This window comes from Schistocerca serialis, chromosome 11, assembly GCF_023864345.2.
Source record: "Schistocerca serialis cubense isolate TAMUIC-IGC-003099 chromosome 11, iqSchSeri2.2, whole genome shotgun sequence".
Lineage (NCBI taxonomy): Eukaryota > Metazoa > Arthropoda > Insecta > Orthoptera > Acrididae > Schistocerca > Schistocerca serialis.
Window position 1 is genome coordinate 130502010 of NC_064648.1, and position 22956 is coordinate 130524965.

Consider the following 22956-nt stretch of genomic DNA (forward strand, 5'->3'; position numbering starts at 1 on the left):
TCAACACCACCTCCTCCCCCTTACCCAGTGTGGCTTCCAACCCTCCTTCTCTGCTGACGACCAACTCCTCAACCTTGTTCACCTTCTGTCCCTCCAGCTCATCTCCTGTCACTCCACCATTTTTGTTTCCCTTGACCTCCAAAATGCCTATGACCGTGTATGGCATCCCGGTCTCCTCTTTAAACTCCAAACCTACGCCCTGCCTATCAATTTTGTCCATCTGGTCGCTTCCTTCCTCTCGCACCGTCCTTCCTATGTCACCCTCCACAACACCAACTCCCGTATCTTTTATCCCACGGCTGGCGTCCCCCAGGGTTCTGTCCTCTCCCCTCTCCTTTATCTCTTGTATACAGGTGATATGCCCAAGCCACCCCCACCAGTCCACCTTCTCCAATATGCTGATGACACCGCCTTCCTGGCTCTCTATCCTACCCTTCAACAGTCTCAACGTACCCTCCAAACCAACCTTAACCAGTTCACCACTTGGTGTAACCAGTGGTTCCTTCGTCTCAACCCCTCCAAAACCCAGGCAATCATCATAGGCCGCACCACTCGCTCCTTTCACCTCCATGATTTCTACCTCACCCTTTATGGTCGTCCTATCCAACTCACCCCTACCCTGAAATACCTTGGCCTCACCTTTGACCGACAGCACCTGGACCCCTCATCTCCTGACCATCCAGCAGAAAGCCCATTCCCGCCTCCGCCTGCTGAAACTCCTGTCCGGCCGGACATGGGGATTGCATCCTTCTACCATCCTCCACACCTACAAATCCCTCATCCGTCCTATCCTCTGTTATGCCAGCGTCGCCTGGATCTCTGCCCCCACTCGCTTTTACAAGGCGCTCCAAATCCTTGAACGCCATGCGCTCCGCCTTGCCTTCCGTATCCGCCTTCCTTCCCCCACACGGCTCCTGTATGAACTGATCCTCTTCCCCCACCTCCTCCTGCTCCTCCAACATCTCCGCATCCTTTACATTGTTCGCAGGGTTGATCCCCCCCACCCTCTGGTTTCCTCCTTCCTCTCCAACCCCGCCCGCTGCCGCGCCTCTATCGCTGTATCCCTCCCTCTCTCCACCTCCACACCCTCCATCTCCTTCATCAGGGCAATTTCCAACGCCTCCGCCTCCCAGATGACGAACTTCGCCGTGACATCTACCCTTCCTTCCAACTATAACCTGGCCTTGTTCCCCCCCCTCTCCCCTGGGCCCCCTTCTCCTCTTTCCTCCTTCTCCCAGAGCGGATTTTCCTCCATCCCCCCCTCCCCTGAGACCCTGCACCCCATACTTGCCTCTCTCCTTCCCACATCCCTCCCTACCTGGTCCTCTTCTGCGAGCCCCCCACTCCCCTCCCCCATCTCTTCCCCTCCCTCCCTTCTTCAGGTCTCCCTCATCTCCTAGAACCTGGCAGATCCTCTGTATTGATCATCATCAGTGTGCCACATCAGTGTTGTGTTTAGTGCTGTTTCTCATGTGCGTCAAGAGGTGTGATTTTAATTGTGTACTGCCTTGAGGTTCGCCGTCAGTGTTACGTTATGTGCAATGCCATCCGTCAACACCTTTATGCTCCAGCCATACTGTGCCTTGTGTTCTTTTAATCGTCGCAGTGTGTGGCTTTTTGTGTGTGCTACTTTTAAACAGTTTTTATCTCCATTTTACAGTCACCCTTTTTTGTCTATTGCCTTCTATGATGTTCCCCTTTTTTATATCTATGTTCACCTTATTCTCTCCTTTGCTGTTTTTAAATGTCTTCTATTGTTTTGTTCTCTGTCTTTCGGCTGAAGAGCAGCGCATATGCTGCTGCCAGCCCGCCCCGATGGGGAATTGAAAAAGAAAAAAAAAAAATTTCCTCTGGCAGTTATCGTTATTGGCTCACAGTTCTCGCTGTCTGGCAGTTATCGGGCTACCATTACAGGTAACCTGGAAGTTGGTAACGGAATAACTGTGTGTCTGTGTTCCTGATACAGTGACTCCAGTCTTAGACCCCAGTGGTATTACAGAGACGATAGTTACTGGAGCGAACAAATATTTACGTACTTCTTCGGAAATAGCCGCTGGCCATCGCGAATGACAAATAGCATGTCAGAACGTATAACGTAATACAGTTGAATATAATAATTATTATCCTCATCATTTGTCAGGAGATTGTCAAAATATGTGAATACATCACAGTAACAGCTAATATTTACAGAATTGATACACTGTCAGACTAAAACACAGTTACGCACTTTTAATAAATTTATCATACACAGAATGCCCGATCTTGACTGTTGCAACCAAGTGCTGTCAAAACTGAAATATAGCAGAATTTTTTCCTAAGCTGGTCTATCAATCTCTGTTATGATATTCATCTACAGAGTACGAGGAGGGGTCAATGGAAGCGTCTGAATCCACCAGTCTGCTTCGACGTAAAGGTGTTGTTGTGTGTGAATGTCATTACAGCACGGTGTTTGAGTTGGTTTTTGTGTGTGTGCGTTGGGGGAGGGGGGGGGGGGGCTGCCGATCTAGTTTGCAGTGCCGGAATTTGCTGGTAGTAATTTTTTTTTTTCTAGCTGTGATGTTTTGTATATTTATGGTGTATTGAATGTGATTTAATTTATGTAGGAATGATTGATTTGTGGACTTTTGGGATTGTGGTTTTATTTTTCGCAGTTGTAGGTGTTGGTTTTTTTTGCATCAGTAGCTGTGGTGCACCTATTTAGGTCACCAGAAATGACCGATTCCCATTTTCATAGTTGTATGTGTTGATGTGTTAGTATCGTCATCTGAGGTTGACCTATGTAGGTCAAGGGAAATGTCCAATTCCAATTTTCGTACTTTTAGTTGTAGGTATTGGTGTTTTGGTATGGTCACCTATGGTTGACCTACATTGTTCAAGGGAAGTGTCCGATTCCTACAGATTTTTGTTGGTGTAGCAGAATGCTGTATTTTTTTCCCTTATTTTGTGTTTTGGGATCATGGTGTGTTTTTTTTACTAGCTTGTCCTCACCCTAAAACCCCCAACTTCACGCAGTTGTCCCATTGGTTTGATTGTATTTTTGGTGGGAGATGTTATTGTATTATTTATATGTATCTTCGTGTTTTTTGCCATGTGTATGTAGTGACGTCATAGACACACTTAAAATAGCCATTTCCGGCATATTGATGACGGGTGGAATCAGACACTTCTGCATCAAATAGTCTTTCAAACACACTGTAAACCGTGCTTTATCTGAAACCAAGTTTTTAATGGTTGCTGACTTGCTGGCAGTTTATTGAAAATGCATGTTCCTGAATATTGGACCACTTTTGGACCAAGGTAGTGATTTTAGGTCTTTATGTAGTTTGCTGTTCCCATTTCCAGTACTGATATTATGTATTGAGCTGTTGGTTGCAAATACTTGTAACAAATTTCATGAAGGAATAAATATACTAGGTAGCAGTGGTTAGAGTACAAAGTTCCTTGAACAGGTTCCTACATGATGTTCTTGAATTTATACCACAAACGATTTTTATTACACGCTTTTACATGCAAAAAACTTTTGCTACGTTTGATAAGTTACCACAGAATATGCTCCCTTACGAAATAATAGAGTGAAAAAACGTGGTATGCCCTTCCCAACTGAATTTATTATCGAGTTGTAGTCCCAGAAATGTAACACTGTCAACCTTTTCGAACTGCATGTCTTCATATGTTATAAACATGCTGTAGCTGGAGAAATCGAGCAGTTTCCAAATCTGACATAAAACCTGGATTAGCGTACTCACACTTTCAATGCCCCTATCACTACTCAGGATCTCATTGCTACACTCCGCACGAAACGCAACACCGCTCCTGGTCACGATCGTGTCACCTACCGTCACCTTCGTAAAGCTCCTGTCGCTTTCCTCTCCACCCAGGCCAGGCTCTACAATGTAGTCCTGTCCACCGGTTACTAGCCCGACCTGTGGAAAACCTCCCGTACCCTGATGTTCCTTAAACCTGGCAAACCACCGTCTGCTGTCTCCTCCTACCATCCCATCAGCCTTACCTAGGTCTTCAGCAAGGTCCTGGAATCTATCCTCACCCGACGCATCCACTGGCATCTCCGCCAGCACCGCCTCCTTCCCGTTACCCAGTGTGGCTTTCGGCCATCCTTCTCTTCTGACGACCTTCTCCTTCACCTCACTCATCTCCTTTCCGACCAGCTTAATTCCCGTCGCTCCGCAATCTTCCTCTCCCTGGACCTCAAACGTGCCTATGACCGCGTATGGCATTCTGGTCTCCTCTTCAAGCTCCAAACCTTCGCCCTTCCCATTACCTATGTCTGTCTGATCGGTTCCTTTCTCTCCCACCGTCCTTCCTACGTCACCATCCATAACACGGATTCCTACACCTTTTTCCCCTCTGCCGGTGTGCCCCAAGGCTCCGTCCTCTCCCCTCTTCTGTACCTTTTGTACACAGCGGACATGCCGCCGCCGTCACCCCCCCGTCCACCTTCTCCAGTTTGCCGATGACACCGCCTTCCTTGCCATTGCCCCCACCCTGCAGCGCTCCCAACACCTTCTCCAATCCCATCTTGACCGGTTCACCGCTTGGTGCAACCAGTGGTTGCTCAAGGTCAATACCTCTAAAACCCATGCGATCATTGTAGGAAAAACCACCCCTTCCTTCCGCCTCCTTGATTTCTACATCACCATCTATGGCCGTCCTATCGCCCTCACTCCCACCCTTAAGTACCTTGGCGTCACCCTCGACCATTGCCTCTCCTGGACTCCCCATCTCCGGACAATCCGAGCCAAGGCACACTCCCGACTCCATCTCCTCAAGCTCCTTTCCGGCCATACGTGGGGTCTGGACCCCTCCACCATCCTCCACACCTTTAAATCCCTCATCCGCCCTATCCTTTGTTATGCCCATCCAGGCTGGATCTCCACCCCCCCTACCTTTTATAAATCCTTACAAATCCTTGAATGCCATGCTCTCCGCCTCGCCTATCGCATCCATCTCCCCTCCCCCATGCGGATCCTGTATGATCTCATCCCCTTCCCCCACCTCCTCCTCTTCTTTGAAAGGATATGGATCCTGTACACCTCCCACAAACTAGATCCTCCTCATCCGCTTGTATCACCCATCCTCTCCCACCCCCGCCCTTTGCCGCGCCTGTATTCCCACGTCCCACCCGGCCTCCATCTCTCCACCCTCCTTACCCTCTCTCAAGGTGGCTTCCGCCAGCTCCCCCTCCCTGATGATGTCCTTGTCCCCTCCATCTACCACTCCTACCAACTTTGATCCTGCCCCCCCTCACTTCCGGTGTCCTTTCCTTTTGGCACCCTCCCTCCCTTCTCTCTCCTTTTCCCCCCATCCGTCTTCCTCCATCACTATTCCACTGGACTTCCCCTCCCCCTTCCTCCTTTCCTCCTATCTCCTCTGCCCATGGCATCTCTGCTCTCCCCTCTCCCACCCCCCTCCTCCTTTCTTGGCAGGTCCCCGGACTCGCACACGCTACGTGGACTTTCGCGCGCCGGAGATCATCGCCATCAGTGTTTCGTGTGTGCCATCGTGTTTAGTGTTCAGTGTTCACCGTCGCACTCCATCATTCACCAGTGCCATCGTCTTCATCAGTGTTTGTGCGTCGTGTCAACAGTTTGCAGTGTGGATTATCGTTGAGTGTGAATGGCTCCGTGTTTGTCCTTATGTGTCTACTGTTTTATTACCCACCGTTCTGTAACTTATGTGTATTCTTACTGGGTTTTTTTCTCATTGTTTATTCTATGGCTGAAGAGCAGCGTAGAATGCTGCTGACAGCCTGCCTGTTGTACAGGTTTTAAAATAACAATAAAGTAAAAAAACTAGCTTTTACAGCACAGGAATAAACGAATCTGTCACATTACGTATATTTTTTGTTGTATTACAAGGCTGTACACTTTATTCTATTATGTGAGCGGCACAAGAAATTAAGCTTCGAATTTAACCTACAGTACTCAGTTTACATATTACTTCATACTTAAAAAAAAAAAAAAAAAAAAACACGTTGTTAACATTTTACTTGAACAGTGCTGAGGCGAAGTTCTGCGTACTTTCTGTCGCAGCTGCGAAGATAATATTTCTAATAGCGACCGATAACCTAGAAACATATAATATGAAACACTAATAATCGTTCTAACATCAACTAAAATGTACCCGGAATTAATAAGCTAAGGTTATGACACGATTCTTACGACATTCCTGCCATTTCACACTACTCGCCGTTATACTGATAACTAAACTGATGGATTCGAACTATGTCGTTATTTAAAGCCTGGTCCACACGCAACGATCTGTCTCCGCAGACATCGGCGCAGATGTCTGTACATGCAAAAGATCGCTGCAAATGTGGTGTGTTCACACGACACAAACCCCAATCTACTACTCACCCGCCATCTGTCAGTGTAGAAAAGAAATATCAGTGGCAAGCGACTACGCTGCCCGTAAACGTCAAAAATTTAATTCAGTTATTTTGAAATATGGAAATGGAGGAAGTTATGTTGTGGGCTGTGTTCGCAAAAAACATTCAGACTAACCGTAGGAAACAGAGAAAGCGGTCAAAATGGTGTAGACAGTGGCTGCTAAAGCGAAAGCAGTTTTCTCATGTAAATTTGCTGCGAGAGTTGCAGGGCGAACCTAACGACTGGCGAAATTATTTGCGGATGGATGTCGAAACTTATAATTATCTCTTAAAGCTTGTAACCTCTCATATTATGAGAAAAAATACTTGTAGGGGAAGGGCAATTTCTCCTCATGAACGGCTGGCGGTAACATTAAGATTCCTAGCAACAGGAAGGATCTACAAGGATTTGGAATTTTCAACAGTAATATCGAAATAAGCGTTGAGTGAAATAATACCCAACACATGTGAAGCTATTTACGCTGTCCTGAAGGATGAGTTCATGGAGGCAAGTCAAGTAAATTAAGTCTGTCAAGTTACAGGTAATACTCCTGCTTGGTCTTGGCGTTTCTTGATCATTAAGAAAGCCAAGCAGATCAAAATACCATCATGCATTCGAGGGTTGGATTCCCTCTCTTCTTCATCGAAGAGTTTCACTGCCTGGGCTACTCTCAGGGTGCGCCTTCGACGTGGAAGATCCTTGCCGTGTCGTCTGTTTGCCGCCGCCGCCGCCGCCGCTTGGTCGCCGCCTTCCGGTCCTTGCCGCCGCCGCCGCCGCCGCCTGCCGGGGCTCGTCGCCCCCGCCTGGTCGCCGCCTGCCGGTCCTTGCCACCGCCGCCGCCGCCGCCGCCGCCTGCCGGGGCTCGTCGCCCGTCGCCCCCGAATGGTCGCCGCCTGCCGGGGCTCGCCGCCCCCGCCTGGTCGCCGCCGCCGCCGCCGGTGCCCGCCGCCTGCCGGTGCTCGCCGCCGCCGCCGCCGCCGCCGCCGCCGGTGCCCGCCGCCGCCGCCGCCGCCGCCGGTGCCCGCCGCCGCCGCCGCCGCCATCCGGTGCCGCCTGGTCGCCACCATCGCCGCCATCCTGACCCTGGTCTACGGCCGTCTTCGTCTTCATCCGTCTTCGTCTTTGTCTGTCCCCGGTTTCTGTCCTCTCCTCTTCGTTCTGTTCGTTCTTGTTTCTCTCTCCCGTCATGTCCGCCCCCACCACCACTGTCACTACTACCACCACCGCCATTGTCTATACCTCCCCTTCCGCCGCCTCCACCACTATAACTTGGTGTGCCCAGTCCCACCTCCCTCCTTCCATTCCACCTCTCCTCACTGTCCCTTCACCCTCTATCTTTGTCGCCCCCTCTCCCGCTTCTTCCTCCCGCTCCTCTCGTTCTGATCCCTTCCCCCCACTCCCCCAGCCTGTCACTGCAGCTCCAGCTCGGGTGGTGGCCCGTCGGGCCACTGCCCACGCCCAGCTCTCCCCGTCACCTTCGCCATCACCGCCGCCTCTGCCGCCGTCATCGTCATCGTCGCCTTCACCGTCACCGTCACCATCTCCGGCGCCGATTCCGGCCCCGGGACCTGCCCCTCCCCGCCACATTCCCGTTGTTCCCATCCCCCACACCTCCTCCACCGCTGTCAAGCGCCCCGGTGGCACCCCTGCTTCCTCTGCTTCCAAAAAGGCTGCACCTCGTCCTCCTTCCCCCACCCTTGATGCCATGGAAGTCTCCCCGCCTGTCCCTGCCCCCTCATCCTCCTCCTCTCTCCCTTCCTCCTACCGCTACCTCCTCTCCCGTCCTGATCCCTCTCTCCTTGAAGCCCGGAACCTCACCCTCTTCCTTCGCCAGCATTGTCCTGGTGCCCCCATCTCCCTCCTCACTCCTCGCCGAGATTCTGTTCTCATCTCCTCCCCCAGCCCAACCCTCCATACTGACATCCTCTCCCGTCTCCCCATCACCCGTTTTGGTCCCAACGCCTCCCTTACCCCTGCTCCTTCTCCATCTCCTACCCGCCAACCCCAACCCCCGCGTCGCCCGCCGACCCTCACCGCCGTGATCACGCGGCTCAGTCCGTCGATCACGGAGGAGGAGGTGTTGGCGGAGCTCCAGGCCCATCCCACGCTGGAGGTGCGGGCGGTCCGCCGCATTTTCAACTCGGCCGGCCCCACCCGCCTTATGCGGGTTTTCTCTGAGGACGCCCCCTCCATTGACCGTCTCCTGAAGGAGGGTGCCCTCCTCTTCCACCAGCGGTACAAGGTCGACCCTTCCCGTTCCCCTCCTCAATCCCTGCGCTTTCAGAGGTGTCTGCGCTATAATGCGCACCCCACAGCTGAGTGCCGCGAGGCCCCCACCTGCCCGCATTGTCGGCAGGCGCACTTCCTCCGGCAGTGCCCTAACCTCCAATCCCCTCCCTCCTGTAATACCTGCAATCTCCCTCATCCCACCTACTCCCAAAAGTGTAAAGCCCGACCCCCTCCAACCACTCCTGAACTCACCGTACCTGTCCGTCCTCTGGACGCCCCCACCCCTCCTGGCAATTCCCTTCGTCCCCCACCCACCGCTGAGGACATCATCAGGTTCCTCACCATCGTCCTCCAGAATGTTCATCCCTTTCAGCGCCCTCACACCCTCCAGCAGATCTCCCTTGCTGCCCGTTCCATCTTCCAACTCAAGATGTACGCCACCTACTCCAACAACCAGGCCCATTTCACCTTCTCCCGTCTTGACACCCTCGTTTAAATCCCAGTCATGGCGCGACAGCAACGTATCCTTTTCAACAACATACGCTCCCTTCCCGCCAACAAAAACCTGTTCCTGCACACCCTTGCCACCCACCGCGTGGATGCCTTCCTCCTCAATGAAACCTTCCTGCAACCCCAACACACCATTCACACTTCGCCCTACCTCCTCCACCGCTCCGATAATCCCCTCCCGATTGCGCGTGGCGGAGTTGCCATTGGTCACCACCGCCAGATCCCCGTTCGGCTCCAACCTCTCCTTCCCCACCCCACCGAACACCTGATCCTTAGTCTCTTCTTCCCCGGCCTTACCGTTACCTGCGCCACCATCTATGTCCGCCCCAACGCTCCTATTCCCTTCGACTTCCTCTCCCACGTCGATCGTACCTTTTCCTCCTACGTGATCGCCGCCGACCTCAACATCCATAGTCGTTCCGCTGCCCAGTTACGGCGATGGCATCGGTTCCTCTCCACCCTTCAATGTGACCTCGTCCCCATCCCCCGGCATACCCGTCCTGAATCCAACTCCACTCCTGATGTTATCCTCTCCTCCCCCAACCTCCTTGGCCGCATCACGGTGGATGTCCTGGAGCCTATTGGTAGCGACCATCTCCCTGTCCTCCTCACCGTTTCAGACGGTCGTCGCCCTCGCCCCGACCCTCGTACTGACCCTCCCCCTAAGTATGTCCACGACTATTCCCGAGCCGACTGGAATGCCTACCGGGATACCCTTTCCACCCAGGTCGATAGCCACCCTCTCACCTACCACCACCCTGACGATGTCACCCATGCCGCCTCCTTTCTCCAGCGGACCTTGTCTGAGGCCGTGGAGGCCCACATTCCTACTGTCGCCATCCACCCCCACCGTCCTACATTACCCCCACAGGCCGTTCTCCTCCTCCGTGAATCCCGTCGTCTCTACCGTGCCTTCCTCCGCACGTGTGACCCGGACACACTACGACGCCACCGGCAACTCCAGCGACACGTTCGTAATTTGCTCGCGGCTAAGAAACGCCGGGACTGGCGACAGACATGCACCCGTTTAAATGCAACCCTACCAATCAACTCGTCCAAGTTCTGGTCGGCCTTCCGTCGCCTTACCGGAACTAAACCCTCCCCCTATTATCCTCTTCTCCATGATGATCACCCTTTCCCTGACTCCCTTAGTAAGGCCAATCACTTTGCCTCCTACCTCTCCGATGTATTTTCCGTCCCCGATGATCCCCAGTTCGATTACTCCCTCTTCCCAGATATCCGCGATCGAACTGACACCTCTTCCCCTCCCCTCGCTCCTGGCTTCCAGTACTTGGACAACATTACACACACGGAACTCAATGCCCCTATCACTACACAGGATCTCATTGCTACACTCCGCACAAAACGCAACACCGCTCCTGGTCACGATCGTGCCACCTACCGTCACCTTCGTGAAGCTCCTGTCTCTTTCCTCTCCACCCTGGCCAGGCTCTACAATGTAGTCCTGTCCACCGGTTACTACCCCGACCTGTGGAAAACCTCCCGTATCCTCATGTTCCTTAAACCTGGCAAACCGCCGTCAGCCGTCTCCTCCTACCATCCCATCAGCCTTACCTCGGTCTTCAGCAAGGTCCTAGAATCTATCCTCACCCGCCGCATCCACCAGCATCTCCGCCAGCCCCGCCTCCTTCCCGTCACCCAGTGTGGCTTTCGGCCATCCTTCTCTTCCGACGATCTTCTTCACCTCACTCATCTCCTTTCCGAACAGCTTAATTCCCGTCGCTCCGCCATCTTCCTCTCACTTGACCTCGAACGCGCTTATGACCGCGTCTGGCATTCCGGTCTCCTCCTCAAGCTCCAAACCTTTGCCCTTCCCATTAACTACATCCGTCTGATCGGTTCCTTTCTCTCCCGCCGTCCTTCCTATGTCACCATCCATAACACCGATTCCTACACCTTTTTCCCCTCCGCCGGTGTGCCCCAAGGCTCCGTCCTCTCCCCCCTTCTGTACCTTTTGTACACGGCGGACATGCCGCCGCCGTCGCCCCCCGTCCACCTTCTCCAGTTTGCCGATGACACCGCCTTCCTCGCCCTTGCCCCCACCCTGCAACGCTCCCAACGCCTTCTCCAATCCCATCTTGACCGGTTCACCGCTTGGTGCAACCAGTGGTTGCTCAAGGTCAATCCCTCCAAAACCCAGGCGATCATTGTAGGCAAAACCACCCCTTCCTTCCGCCTCCTTGATTTCTATCTCACCGTCTATGGCCGTCCTATCGCCCTCACTCCCACCCTTAAGTACCTTGGCGTCACCCTCGACCGTCGCCTCTCCTTGACTCCCCATCTCCAGACAATCCAAGCCAAGGCACGTTCCCGACTCCGTCTCCTCAAGCTCCTTTCCGGCCGCACGTGGGGTCTGGACCCCTCCACAATCCTCCACACCTATAAATCCATCATCCGCCCTATCCTTTGTTACGCCCATCCAGCCTGGATCTCCGCCCCCCCTACCTTCTATAAATCCCTCCAAATCCTTGAACGCCATGCTCTCCGCCTTGCCTATCGCATCCGTCTCCCCTCCCCCACACGGATCCTGTATGATCTCATCCCCTTCCCCCACCTCCTCCTTTTCCTTGAAAGGATACGTATCCTGTACACCTCACGTAAACTTGATCCTCCTCACCCGCTCGTTTCCTCGCTCCTCTCCCACCCCCGCCCGCTGCCGCGCCTGTATTCGCACGTCCCACCCGGTCTCCATCTCTCCACCCTCCATACTCTCTCCCAAGGTGGCTTCCGCCAGCTCCCTCTCCCTGATGATGTCCTCGTCCCCTCCATCTACCACTCCTATCAACTTTGACCCTGCCCCACCCCCCACTTCCCGTGTCCTTTCCTTTCGGCACCCTCCCTCCCTTCTCATCTCTTCCCTTCTTTTTCCATCTCCCTGTCCCCTCCCTTCCCCCTCTTCCCCCGGGCTTCCTCTCCCCCTTCCTCCCTCCCCCCTATCTCCCCTGCCCGTGGCATCTCTGCTCTCCCCTCTCGCTCTCCCACTCCCCTTCCTCCTCCTCGTCTCTTGGCAGGTCCCCGGACTCGCACACGTATAGTGAACATTCGCGCGCCGGAGATCGTCGCCTCTTGTGCTTCGTGTGTGTGACGTCATATAGTGTTTTTGGTGTCTGCCGTCCCACTCCTACGTTCACGTGTGCCGTCGGACTCACCAGTGTTTTGTGCGCCGTGCCAACGTGTTTTCAGTGTTGTTATCGTCACATGTGAACGACTCCGTGTTTTTTATGTCTCTGTGACCTCTCTCTTTTGCCCGTCACTTTGTACATTGTCATTCACCATGTTTTATACTCTTGTAAAACGCTATGGCTGAAGAGCGGCGTAGTGTGCCGCTGCCAGCCTACCTGAATTCCAGGTTTTAAAATAACAATAAAGTAAAAAAAAAGAAAAGAAAAAATGGTCGCACTTAGAAGTGGCAGTTAAAAACATTTCTTTAATCAATTTTTGCAAGGTTTGGACTTTATGTTCTGAACCTGTTGATGCAATGCAACGAGCCCGTCATAAGCTCCATCCTCCTGGCTTCGGACCAACACGCCTCATAACGCCCACCACCCCAGCCTGGCTCCTGAGTGTCCTGACCAAATGGTGCTTTCCTGTGCCCCCATTTAATGAGCACCGGTCAAGATGGGATTGGAGAAGGTGTTGGGAGCGTTGCAGGGTGGGGGCAAGGGCAAGGAAGGCGGTGTCATCGGCAAACTGGAGAAGGTGGATGGGGGGTGACGGCGGTGGCATGTCCGCCGTGTACAACAGGTACAGAAGGGGGGAGAGGACGGAGCCTTGGGGCACATCGGCGGAGGGGAAAAAGGTGTAGGAATCGGTGTTATGGATGGTGACATAGGATTCCACAAACTTTTTTTTTTTTCTTTATTGTTATTTTCAAACCCGTACAAACAGGCAGGCTGTCAGCAGCATGGTACGCCGCTCTTCAGCCATAGAGGAGATAAAGAAAGAACAGAAAGAATACACAAATGTGACATAACGGTGGGTAATAAAACAGTAGACACATAAAGACAAACACGGAGCCGTTCACACTCGACGATAATTCACTACAAACTGTTGTCACGATGCACTAACACTGAAGATGGCGATGGCACAGGTGAACGATGGAGTATGACGGGAACACTGAACACTAAACATGACGGCACTCACGAGACACTGATGGCGATGATCTCCGGCGCGCGAATGTCCACTCAGCGTGTACGAGTCCGGGGACCTGCCAAGAGAGGAGGTGGAGGAGGAGGAGGAAGGGGAAATGGGAGAGGGGAGAGCAGAGATGCCATGGGCAAAGGAGAGAGGGGGAGGGAGGAAGGGGAGGGAAGCCCGGTGGAGAGGGTAGGAGGGAGGGGGGAAAGGAAAGAGAAGGGAAGGGAAAGGGGGGGAGGGAGGGTGCCTGAAGGAAAGGACACAGGAGGTGGGGGGGAGGATCAAAGTTGATAAGAGGGGTAGATGGAGGGGACGAGGACATCACCAGGGAGGGGGAGCTGGCGGAAGCCACCTTGGGAGAGGGTAAGGAGGGTGGAGAGATGGAGACCGGGTGGGACGTGGGAATACAGGCGCGGCAGCGGGCGGGGATGGGAGAGGATTGGGGAGACGAGCGGGTGAGGAGGATCGAGTTTACGGGAGGTGCACAGGATCCGTATCCTTTCAAGGAAAAGGAGGAGGTGGGGGAAGGGGATGAGATCATACAGGATCCACGTGGGGGAGGGGAGACGGATGCGATAGGCGAGGCGGAGAGCATGGCGTTCAAGGATTTGGAGGGATTTATAAAAGGTAGGGGGGGCGGAGATCCAGGCTGGATGGGCATAACAAAGGATAGGGCGGATGAGGGATTTATAGGTGTGGAGGATTGTGTAAGGGTCCAGACCCCACGTACGGCCGGAAAGGAGTTTGAGGAGACGGAGTCGGGAACGTGCCTTGGCTTGGATTGTATGGAGATGGGGAGTCCAGGAGAGGCGACGGTCGATGGTGACGCCAAGGTACTTAAGGGTGGGAGTGAGGGCGATGGGACGGCCATAGACGGTGAGATAGAAATCAAGGAGGCGGAAGGAAGGGGTGGTTTTGCCTACAATGATCGCCTGGGTTTTCGAAGGATTGACCTTGAGCAACCACTCGTTACACCAAGCGGTGAATCGGTCAAGATGGGATTGGAGAAGGCGTTGGGAGCGTTGCAGGGTGGGGGCAAGGGCGAGGAAGGCGGTGTCATCGGCAAACTGGAGGAGGCGGACGGGGGGCGACGGCGGCGGCATGTCCGCCGTGTACATAAGGTACAGAAGGGGGGAGAGGACGGAGCCTTGGGGCACACCGGCGGAGGGGAAAAAGGTGTAGGAAACGGTGTTATGGATGGTGACATAGGATTCCACAAACTTTTTTTTTTTTCTTTATTGTTATTTTCAAACCCGTACAAACAGGCAGGCTGTCAGCAGCATGGTACGCCGCTCTTCAGCCGTAGAGGAGATAAAGAAAGAACAGAAAGAATACACAAATGTGACATAACGGTGGGTAATAAAACAGTAGACACATAAAGACAAACACGGAGCCGTTCACACTCGACGATAATTCACTACAAACTGTTGTCACGATGCACTAACACTGAAGATGGCGATGGCACAGGTGAACGATGGAGTATGACGGGAACACTGAACACTAAACATGACGGCACTCACGAGACACTGATGGCGATGATCTCCGGCGCGCGAATGTCCACTCAGCGTGTACGAGTCCGGGGACCTGCCAAGAGAGGAGGTGGAGGAGGAGGAGGAAGGGGAAATGGGAGAGGGGAGAGCAGAGATGCCATGGGCAAAGGAGAGAGGGGGAGGGAGGAAGGGGGAGGGAAGAACGGAGGAGAGGGTAGGAGGGAGGGGGGAAAGGAAAGAGAAGGGAAGGGAAAGGGGGGGAGGGAAGGTGCCTGAAGGAAAGGACACAGGAGGTGGGGGGGAGGATCAAAGTTGATAAGAGGGGTAGATGGAGGGGACGAGGACATCATCAGGGAGGGGGAGCTGGCGGAAGCCACCTTGGGAGAGGGTAAGGAGGGTGGAGAGATGGAGACCGGGTGGGACGTGGGAATACAGGCGCGGCAGCGGGCGGGGATGGGAGAGGATTGGGGAGACGAGCGGGTGAGGAGGATCGAGTTTACGGGAGGTGTACAGGATCCGTATCCTTCCAAGGAAAAGGAGGAGGTGGGGGAAGGGGATGAGATCATACAGGATCCGCATGGGGGAGGGGAGACGGATGCGATAGGTGAGGCGGAGAGCATGGCGTTCAAGGATTTGGAGGGATTTATAAAAGGTAGGGGGGGCGGAGATCCAGGCTGGATGGGCATAACAAAGGATAGGGCGGATGAGGGATTTATAGGTGTGGAGGATTGTGTAAGGGTCCAGACCCCACGTACGGCCGGAAAGGAGCTTGAGGAGACGGAGTCGGGAACGTGCCTTGGCTTGGATTGTATGGAGATGGGGAGTCCAGGAGAGGCGACGGTCGAGGGTGACGCCAAGGTACTTAAGGGTGGGAGTGAGGGCGATGGGACGGCCATAGACGGTGAGATAGAAATCAAGGAGGCGGAAGGAAGGGGTGGTTTTGCCTACAATGATCGCCTGGGTTTTCGAAGGATTGGCCTTGAGCAACCACTCGTTACACCAAGCGGTGAATCGGTCAAGATGGGATTGGAGAAGGCGTTGGGAGCGTTGCAGGGTGGGGGCAAGGGCGAGGAAGGCGGTGTCATCGGCAAACTGGAGGAGGTGGACGGGGGGCGACGGCGGCGGCATGTCCGCCGTGTACATAAGGTACAGAAGGGGGGAGAGGACGGAGCCTTGGGGCACACCGGCGGAGGGGAAAAAGGTGTAGGAATCTGTGTTATGGATGGTGACATAGGAAGGACGGCGGGAGAGAAAGGAACCGATCAGACAGACGTAGTTAATGGGAAGGGCAAAGGTTTGGAGTTTGAAGAGGAGACCGGAATGCCAGACGCGGTCATAAGCGCGTTCGAGGTCAAGGGAGAGGAAGATTGCGGAGCGACGGGAATTAAGCTGTTCGGAAAGGAGATGAGTGAGGTGAAGGAGAAGATCGTCGGAAGAGAAGGATGGCCGAAAGCCACACTGGGTGACGGGAAGGAGGCGGTGCTGGCGGAGACGCTGGTGGATGCGGCGGGTGAGGATAGATTCCAGGACCATGGTGAAGACCGAGGTAAGGCTGATGGGACGGTAGGAGGAGACGGCGGACGGCGGATTGCCAGGTTTAAGGAACATGAGGATACGGGAGGTTTTCCACAGGTCGGGGTAGTAACCGGTGGACAGGACTACATTGTAGAGCCTGGCCAGGGTGGAGAGGAAAGAGACAGGAGCTTCACGAAGGTGACGGTAGGTGGCACGATCGTGACCAGGAGCGGTGTTGCGTTTTGTGCGGAGTGTATCAATGAGATCCTGTGTAGTGATAGGGGCATTGAGTTCCGTGTGTGTAATGTTGTCCAAGTACTGGAAACCAGGAGCGAGGGGAGGGACAGAGGTGTCAGTTCGATCGCGGATATCCGGGAAGAGGGAGTAATCGAACTGGGGATCGTCGGGGATGGAGAAGACATCGGAGAGGTAGGAGGCAAAGTGATTGGCCTTACTAAGGGTGTCAGGGAAACGGTGATCATCATGAAGAAGAGGATAGTAGGGGGAGGGTTTAGTTCCGGTAAGGCGACGGAAGGCCGACCAGAACTTGGACGAGTTGATTGGTAGGGTTGCATTTAAACGGGTGCATGTCTGTCGCCAGTCCCGGCGTTTCTTAGCCGCGAGCAAGTTACGAACATGTCGCTGGAGTTGCCGGTGGCGCCGTAGTGTGTCCGGGTCACGCGTGCGGAGGAAGGCACAGTAGAGACGACGGGATTCACGGAGGAGGAGAACGGCCTGTGGGGGTAAGGTAGGACGGTGGGGGTGGATGGCGACAGTAGGAACGTGGGCCTCCACGGCCTCAGACAAGGTCTGCTGGAGAAAGGAGGCGGCATGGGTGACATCGTCAGGGTGGTGGTAGGTGAGAGGGTGGCTATCGACCTGGGTGGAAAGGGTATCCCGGTAGGCATTCCAGTCGGCTCGGGAATAGTCGTGGACATACTTAGGGGGAGGGTCAGTACGAGGGTCGGGGCGAGGGCGACGACCGTCTGAAACGGTGAGGAGGACAGGGAGATGGTCGCTACCAATAGGCTCCAGGACATCCACCGTTATGCGGCCAAGGAGGTTGGGGGAGGAGAGGATAACATCAGGAGTGGAGTTGGATTCAGGACGGGTATGCCGGGGGATGGGGACGAGGTCACCTTGAACATAGCGCCACAAGCTCCAGAACAGACTCCTTATCAGTTCCTACAGTTAGATTCCCTCCCTTTTTAACCAATCGCCACCAAGCCTGTTCCCCGTGAAATGAACACAAGTACACTTTTGAAAATGGAAATATTTCTTTAATTGCTGCTATCTCGGACTCTGAGAAATCAGTAACCCTGTAGGTTGGGTTGAAGTCTGTATTCCACCTCTTGAAAACAAGTAGTGCTTCAGCAATTGACCTTGTATCTTCTACCTGAATAAAGAAAAAACCTACCACTAAACAGCATCCGTTTGCCTTTACTGTAACAAAAAATAAAGGAGTGTCATATTTTGTTGTTTTGTAGGTGGCATCAAGCAAACATACATCTCCATATTTTTTTAACATATCCTTCTGCCATGCACCCTCGTAACAAAACAGCAATGGCTGTATTTCTCCATCAACATCTGAAAAAGGCCTGAAAAAAAATATTGTCACCTCTATATTCTTTCTGCCACTCATTAACCTGCATTTGCAAAGCCTCTTGGTCAAACACACTTTTCTTCAATTTCTTAAGGGCCCTGTATACATGACTATATATTGTGAGATGTTTGGGGTAAAATGTAGTGTTCATATTATCTGGCTTGTGTGGTCCAGTGAAGGTTATGTTCACAAATCTTTCAAGATGCAACTTTATTATTCTCACAGATGTAGTTCCATCTTCAACAACCTTTGCTATTTCCACAGCTAGCAAGGGATGTATGTCTCCACTTGCTTTTATGCTTTCTGTGCTGTGGGTATGGTGGTCTGGTGGTGACGCCCTCACATAAAAGCGAAGAACACTTTCAGGTTTATTGGCTGCCTCCAAAGCCTGTTTTAAACTGTGGACAACCTTTAACACAAAAATTATTATAATTAACAAGAGACAACGCATTAAGTACAAATAGTTTGTGGAGCAATAGACTATTTCTAGAACAAATGACATAAAAACATCAAATTACAGAATAGAAACCCCATACTTACTTTCTTTTTAATTTCACGATCATCTACTGATTGAACAGAATAGCCTGGATACACTTTAACACATTTAATTGAAAAAGTGGCAGGGCAATCGCTCTTTTTCGTATCCATAATCAACAATCTCTTTTTTGCTGGGTTAACATGGTCAGCCTGAAAGTATAAAGAATATTAAATATAACTTCAAATGCTACATCCAGAAGAGTCACATACAGGGTTTTCTCTAGCCCAAAATAATTTGAATTTTACAAGAAACCTAACAGTGAACCCTGGATTAAAAGGTACATAAAACTATATCAACAAAGTACTCTAAATCACAATTAATATTTAAATCTCAGACTTAAGTATTGTTGCCTAACACTTTTAAACTCACTGTACCAATGTACACACCAAATATAATCTCTCCCCCCCCCCTCCCAAATGCAGTAAAGTGCTAATATTAAAATTACAAAATTGTAGAAAATATGAAACACACAAACTGTAACAAGAAAAGAACACCGAAATATTCAAACACATCACACCCAATAGTAATACAGGATGGCAGATAAAAATAATAACATGACAAGACAGGAATATGAATCATTAGTGTAGAGGCTATGCTTTAAATGTTATGGCATGTACATAACCACTTCATAATTACTCATGGCATCGTTTTCTGGAGTACTGTACAGATGGTACAACCAATATTTAAGTTAGGAAGTAGGGATACAAAAAAGAGTAGTGCTCTGTTCAAAACTGCTGAGAGTTCCATGCAAGTATATATTTCGTACAGTGATCAAGGTTTAAAATGACAATACCTCAATCAGTTCTGCAGTTTACTTTCAAAGTGCAATAACCTGTAAGCCTTAAGGGCTCACTTTCACGATCTATGCTTCATAACACTTCATTTCATATAATCACTGTCATAATCACTGTATCACGTGTTTTGCATTGTACTTTACAAAACTTTTCGACAATTTAAGCAAAAAAATTAGTAGGGTTTTTGCTACACCTATCAAGTTTTGGGAAGTGCAGTGCCTTTTGCTTAAAAGTTAGTGAAAATTTACCATAAAAACATTTGGCACCTCATATGGACTACACTGATGAAGGTATAACATGACTTGTTAATATGTGTAATGCCTGTGATCCACTGTAGTTTCAAAATGTAATGTGAAATCTTTGTAATTACTGCAGAATCAAATAATTCCTACAGAACATCTTTCATACACAAAGATGAAATTAAATCCGACCAACACCAAAATCTTAAAAATCTAAGGTAAATGCCAAATTTGTGTCCTGCACACAGGAAAAGGCTGTAATAAGCTTCCACAAGTAGATCAAAAATATTATTGTCATCAGGAGAGTTCTAAACTCTGTTAAAGAGCTACTAAATATTATTGATCTAACTTGTGGTTAAGGATAACATTTAGTTCTGTTCAATAGAACAGTGTCAAACTATCCTAACAAACAACTGTTTTAAGCCAGCATATGCTGAAAATGTTTTCTGTAAGTGACTGTGCTTTTCATGTACCAGAAAGTAGACATTGGAGGAATCTTTTATTGAAAACACAGTAAAGAAATATGTTACAGCCTATTATCAGCCATTATTAGGCACATGAGCAACAGATGTGTAGCCATATATATTTATGCAACCATAAGCATCATATCTGTTTTAGTGAGTCTCTCTCTCTCTCTCTCTCTCTCTCTCTCTCTCTCTCTCTCTCTCTCTCTCACACACACACACACACACACACACACACACACACACAATTGCAAGAGTTCCATCCTACATGGATGGCCAACAAAATGAATTAGTATGGTGTAATGTAACAAAAAATCAGAAAGTTTGCATTATACAGGGATGTGGAATAGGAACTGGGATATTTCAGCAAGTATCTGCCTGCACAATGTGGGGTGAAGTGAAAGGAGTCTGAACTGAAGAAGTAAATGAGACAGAATCGAAACTACAAGAACCCCTTCCCACTCATCACCCGGGTGGGACCCTATTTACGGAAGGAACTGATAAGCTCTCTGGTGGCTAAATGGCCAGACTGCAGGGAACAGACACTTTAGGCTGCTTCTTTCACCCCCTGAAAAATAATATCCATATTTTAAAATATGGGACCTGATAAAACTTCTGACATCACTCTCTCTGCACACTACCACTGTCTACTACTAAGCAAGTTAGTATGACACCTCTGAACACCAATAGTCTTGATGATATAAGACACTGCCTCTGTTCATTATGGGCTTCCTTCTTAAATGCCAACAAAGATAATCGCATGTAATTATTATGAATCAACCCAGTTCACTAAGAGCAACTTTAAGTACATCAGAAATTGAAGCCTTCCAGTAATACTCTGCAAGGAACTTTAGCACAACTGTGAATTTTGAAGAAGCATTTCTCATAAACTATTGGAATTTTGAGTTCTTTTCCTGTGCCTGCAGAAAAATAATTATGAATTAAACATGGGCCCACCTTTTAGCATACTCAATTATTGTTTTAATATCCAAACATTTATCACAACAGTTGTGGCACCTTCAATGGTTTATTTCTTTTTATCTACTTTCTGTGTGTCCTGCATCCCCCAACCAAAATGCTGGTGGTGGTGATGATTGGTTTGTGGGGCACTCAAATGCGTGGTTATCAGTGCCCACACAAATTCCGAACATTTGGCTCAGCCCAATCACACCACTTTCAAGATGAAATGATGAGGACAACACAAACACCCAGTTTTCTCGAGGCAGGTGAACCAAAATGATACACATGTCTAAATTAATACACTTGTCTTTAGACCCATGGCTGATTTTGGTTTGTCAGTCACAGGAGATACACACAAAATAAATAAAAGAAACTGCTGAGGACACCACAACTATGGTGATACATATTTGGGTATTAAAGCAATACAATAATTGTACACTTTCAAAAAAGATGGACCTATCTTATGTGTAGTACCTCTTCTTTTTCATGTTCAAATGCCTTTCTAATCCAGAAGCTGTTTGTATTAGATCAGTTGCTAGGGAAGATGTGCAATACACTCACTACCTTTGTGATGGTGACTCTGAAGGTTTTAAGTGTTGAGGTTGCTAAACCATATGGTGAAACCAAAAAACTTGAATTTATAGGACATATGCTTTAGAGAATGGGAGCAAGACTTCAGAAACTCTGCAAGGACTTGACAGGAAAAGAACACTCTGATAGTGGAGGGATTGGTAGACAAGGCAGACTCATGAAATCAGAAATACGGAATGAGGATGTTCATGAGAAACAGCAAAAATGTCGGTGAGGTGAGAAAAGAAATTTGAGCAACTCTTTTTCACTGAAGATCCACAGCAATAACTCTGCCAAAACGGAAACACTTCATGGTGTTAGTATACTAACTGTGAAGCACATGCACAAAAACTTGAGACACTAATTTACTTACTGGTGGCGGTTTCATGCAATTTTTGGCGATGGTGGCTGCTCCTTACCGAGTATGAATACCCTATGCACTTAAGACTATTCATAGTCTTTTGATCTCTTCCTCCGAATCACAGAGCCACAGTATTTGCCGTCGTTACCGACAGCGAAATCTTTCAGATTATCTTGAAGGATCTGTTCGAAAGCTTTCTCATCTCCGTTAGAGCCCATGTTCAGAACGCCGTTCACGCGAGCAACACCGGACACGCGGACAATGAAACTACACAAACAAATAGCAATGCAGATCGAAGATGCACACAACAGTCGATGTATACAGCATTCACACAACAGTCGATCGGACAACTCGTGGAACACGCGATGACGCGTGCCTACGTCATGAAATTTATTGTCCTTCATTCCGGTGTAAGCTACACGAGAAACTCTCTCTTTTTTGTTGCAAGTAATTCGTATTCCATCCTAGTAGCTTTTTGCAGTGGTGTGTAGATGTAAACGTGTTGGAAATGCTACATAACAACATTGCAGAGCACGAATTAAAAAAAAAAAAAAGTGTCAAAAATTTTATGGTACTTCGAGCTGTGGAGTCTAATTTTGAAATGACTCAAAAGCCAAGAACTGCTTCCTTATTTGCGTCCTTTATCTGTGTGGGATATGATAAAACAATTGCTGTAAGTACAATTCAGTATGTCCTCTCAAAAATATGCCGCACGGGCGGCACGGCTACACATGGTCACGTGATGCCCCACCAGAAATACGACGAAAATCGTATCAGCAGAGCAAGCACCAAGCACGGGCTGCTACGTCATCGTAGCTGCGCATGCGCAGTACAGCCTGTTGTCTGGCGCATTCTGGTAACTGATCAAACGAACCTAGGGATAAAACGATCGCCATGTTTTCCCGACGGCGTTTCGAGCTGACATCCGTTGGCGACGTCGAGCAACAGTGCAGGACGTAACGGCTGTGTACTGGATCTCGCAATAAGCTGTTCAGCAGGAAAATGCTGAAAACGAGAACGATGTCCTTACCGATATCAATTACTTGTTTCCAGTTGCTTCAGAAAATTTGAATAAATGTCCATATCTATGGCCATCTTGTAAGGAATGTACTTCACACCCAGCAACATTCTTGCTAATG

General features: G+C 50.3%; 3 protein-coding genes across 36 annotated transcripts in view; 1 reads left to right on the forward strand and 2 right to left on the reverse strand.

Annotated features, from left to right (window-relative positions):
* LOC126426682 (S-phase kinase-associated protein 2-like) overlaps positions 1–22956 on the reverse strand; it is a 635548-nt gene that overhangs the window by 427324 nt on the left and 185268 nt on the right. The gene's annotated exons all lie outside the window — the stretch shown is intronic.
* The window catches only part of LOC126426686 (uncharacterized), an 897888-nt gene that overhangs the window by 116768 nt on the left and 758164 nt on the right, over positions 1–22956 (forward strand). The window lies entirely within an intron of this gene.
* LOC126426691 (uncharacterized) lies at positions 17454–22242 on the reverse strand. Of its 2 annotated transcripts, none has more exons than XM_050088610.1 (3): positions 21876–22242; positions 18432–18578; positions 17454–18300 (listed from the first exon to the last, which is right to left on the reverse strand). In XM_050088610.1, exons 1-3 carry the CDS (start codon positions 21909–21911, stop codon positions 17869–17871), a joined length of 615 nt encoding a protein of 204 aa, XP_049944567.1. In that variant the 5' UTR covers positions 21912–22242; the 3' UTR covers positions 17454–17868. The 2 variants fall into 2 exon arrangements, with proteins under 2 accessions (XP_049944567.1, XP_049944568.1); XM_050088611.1 differs by having other exon boundaries at positions 21830–22242.

What these genes read in the sequence shown, in the direction of transcription:
- LOC126426691 (XM_050088610.1), bottom strand. Translation starts at nt 21,911, where the DNA reads ATGAATAGTCTTAAGTGCATAGGGTATTCATACTCG. An exon ending in GCATAGGGTATTCATACTCG is followed by an intron (nt 18,579 to 21,875) that starts GTAAGGAGCAGC and finishes TTATACTTTCAG; the next exon opens with GCTGACCATGTTAACCCAGC. An exon ending in ATCGTGAAATTAAAAAGAAA is followed by an intron (nt 18,301 to 18,431) that starts GTAAGTATGGGG and finishes TTTGTGTTAAAG; the next exon opens with GTTGTCCACAGTTTAAAACA.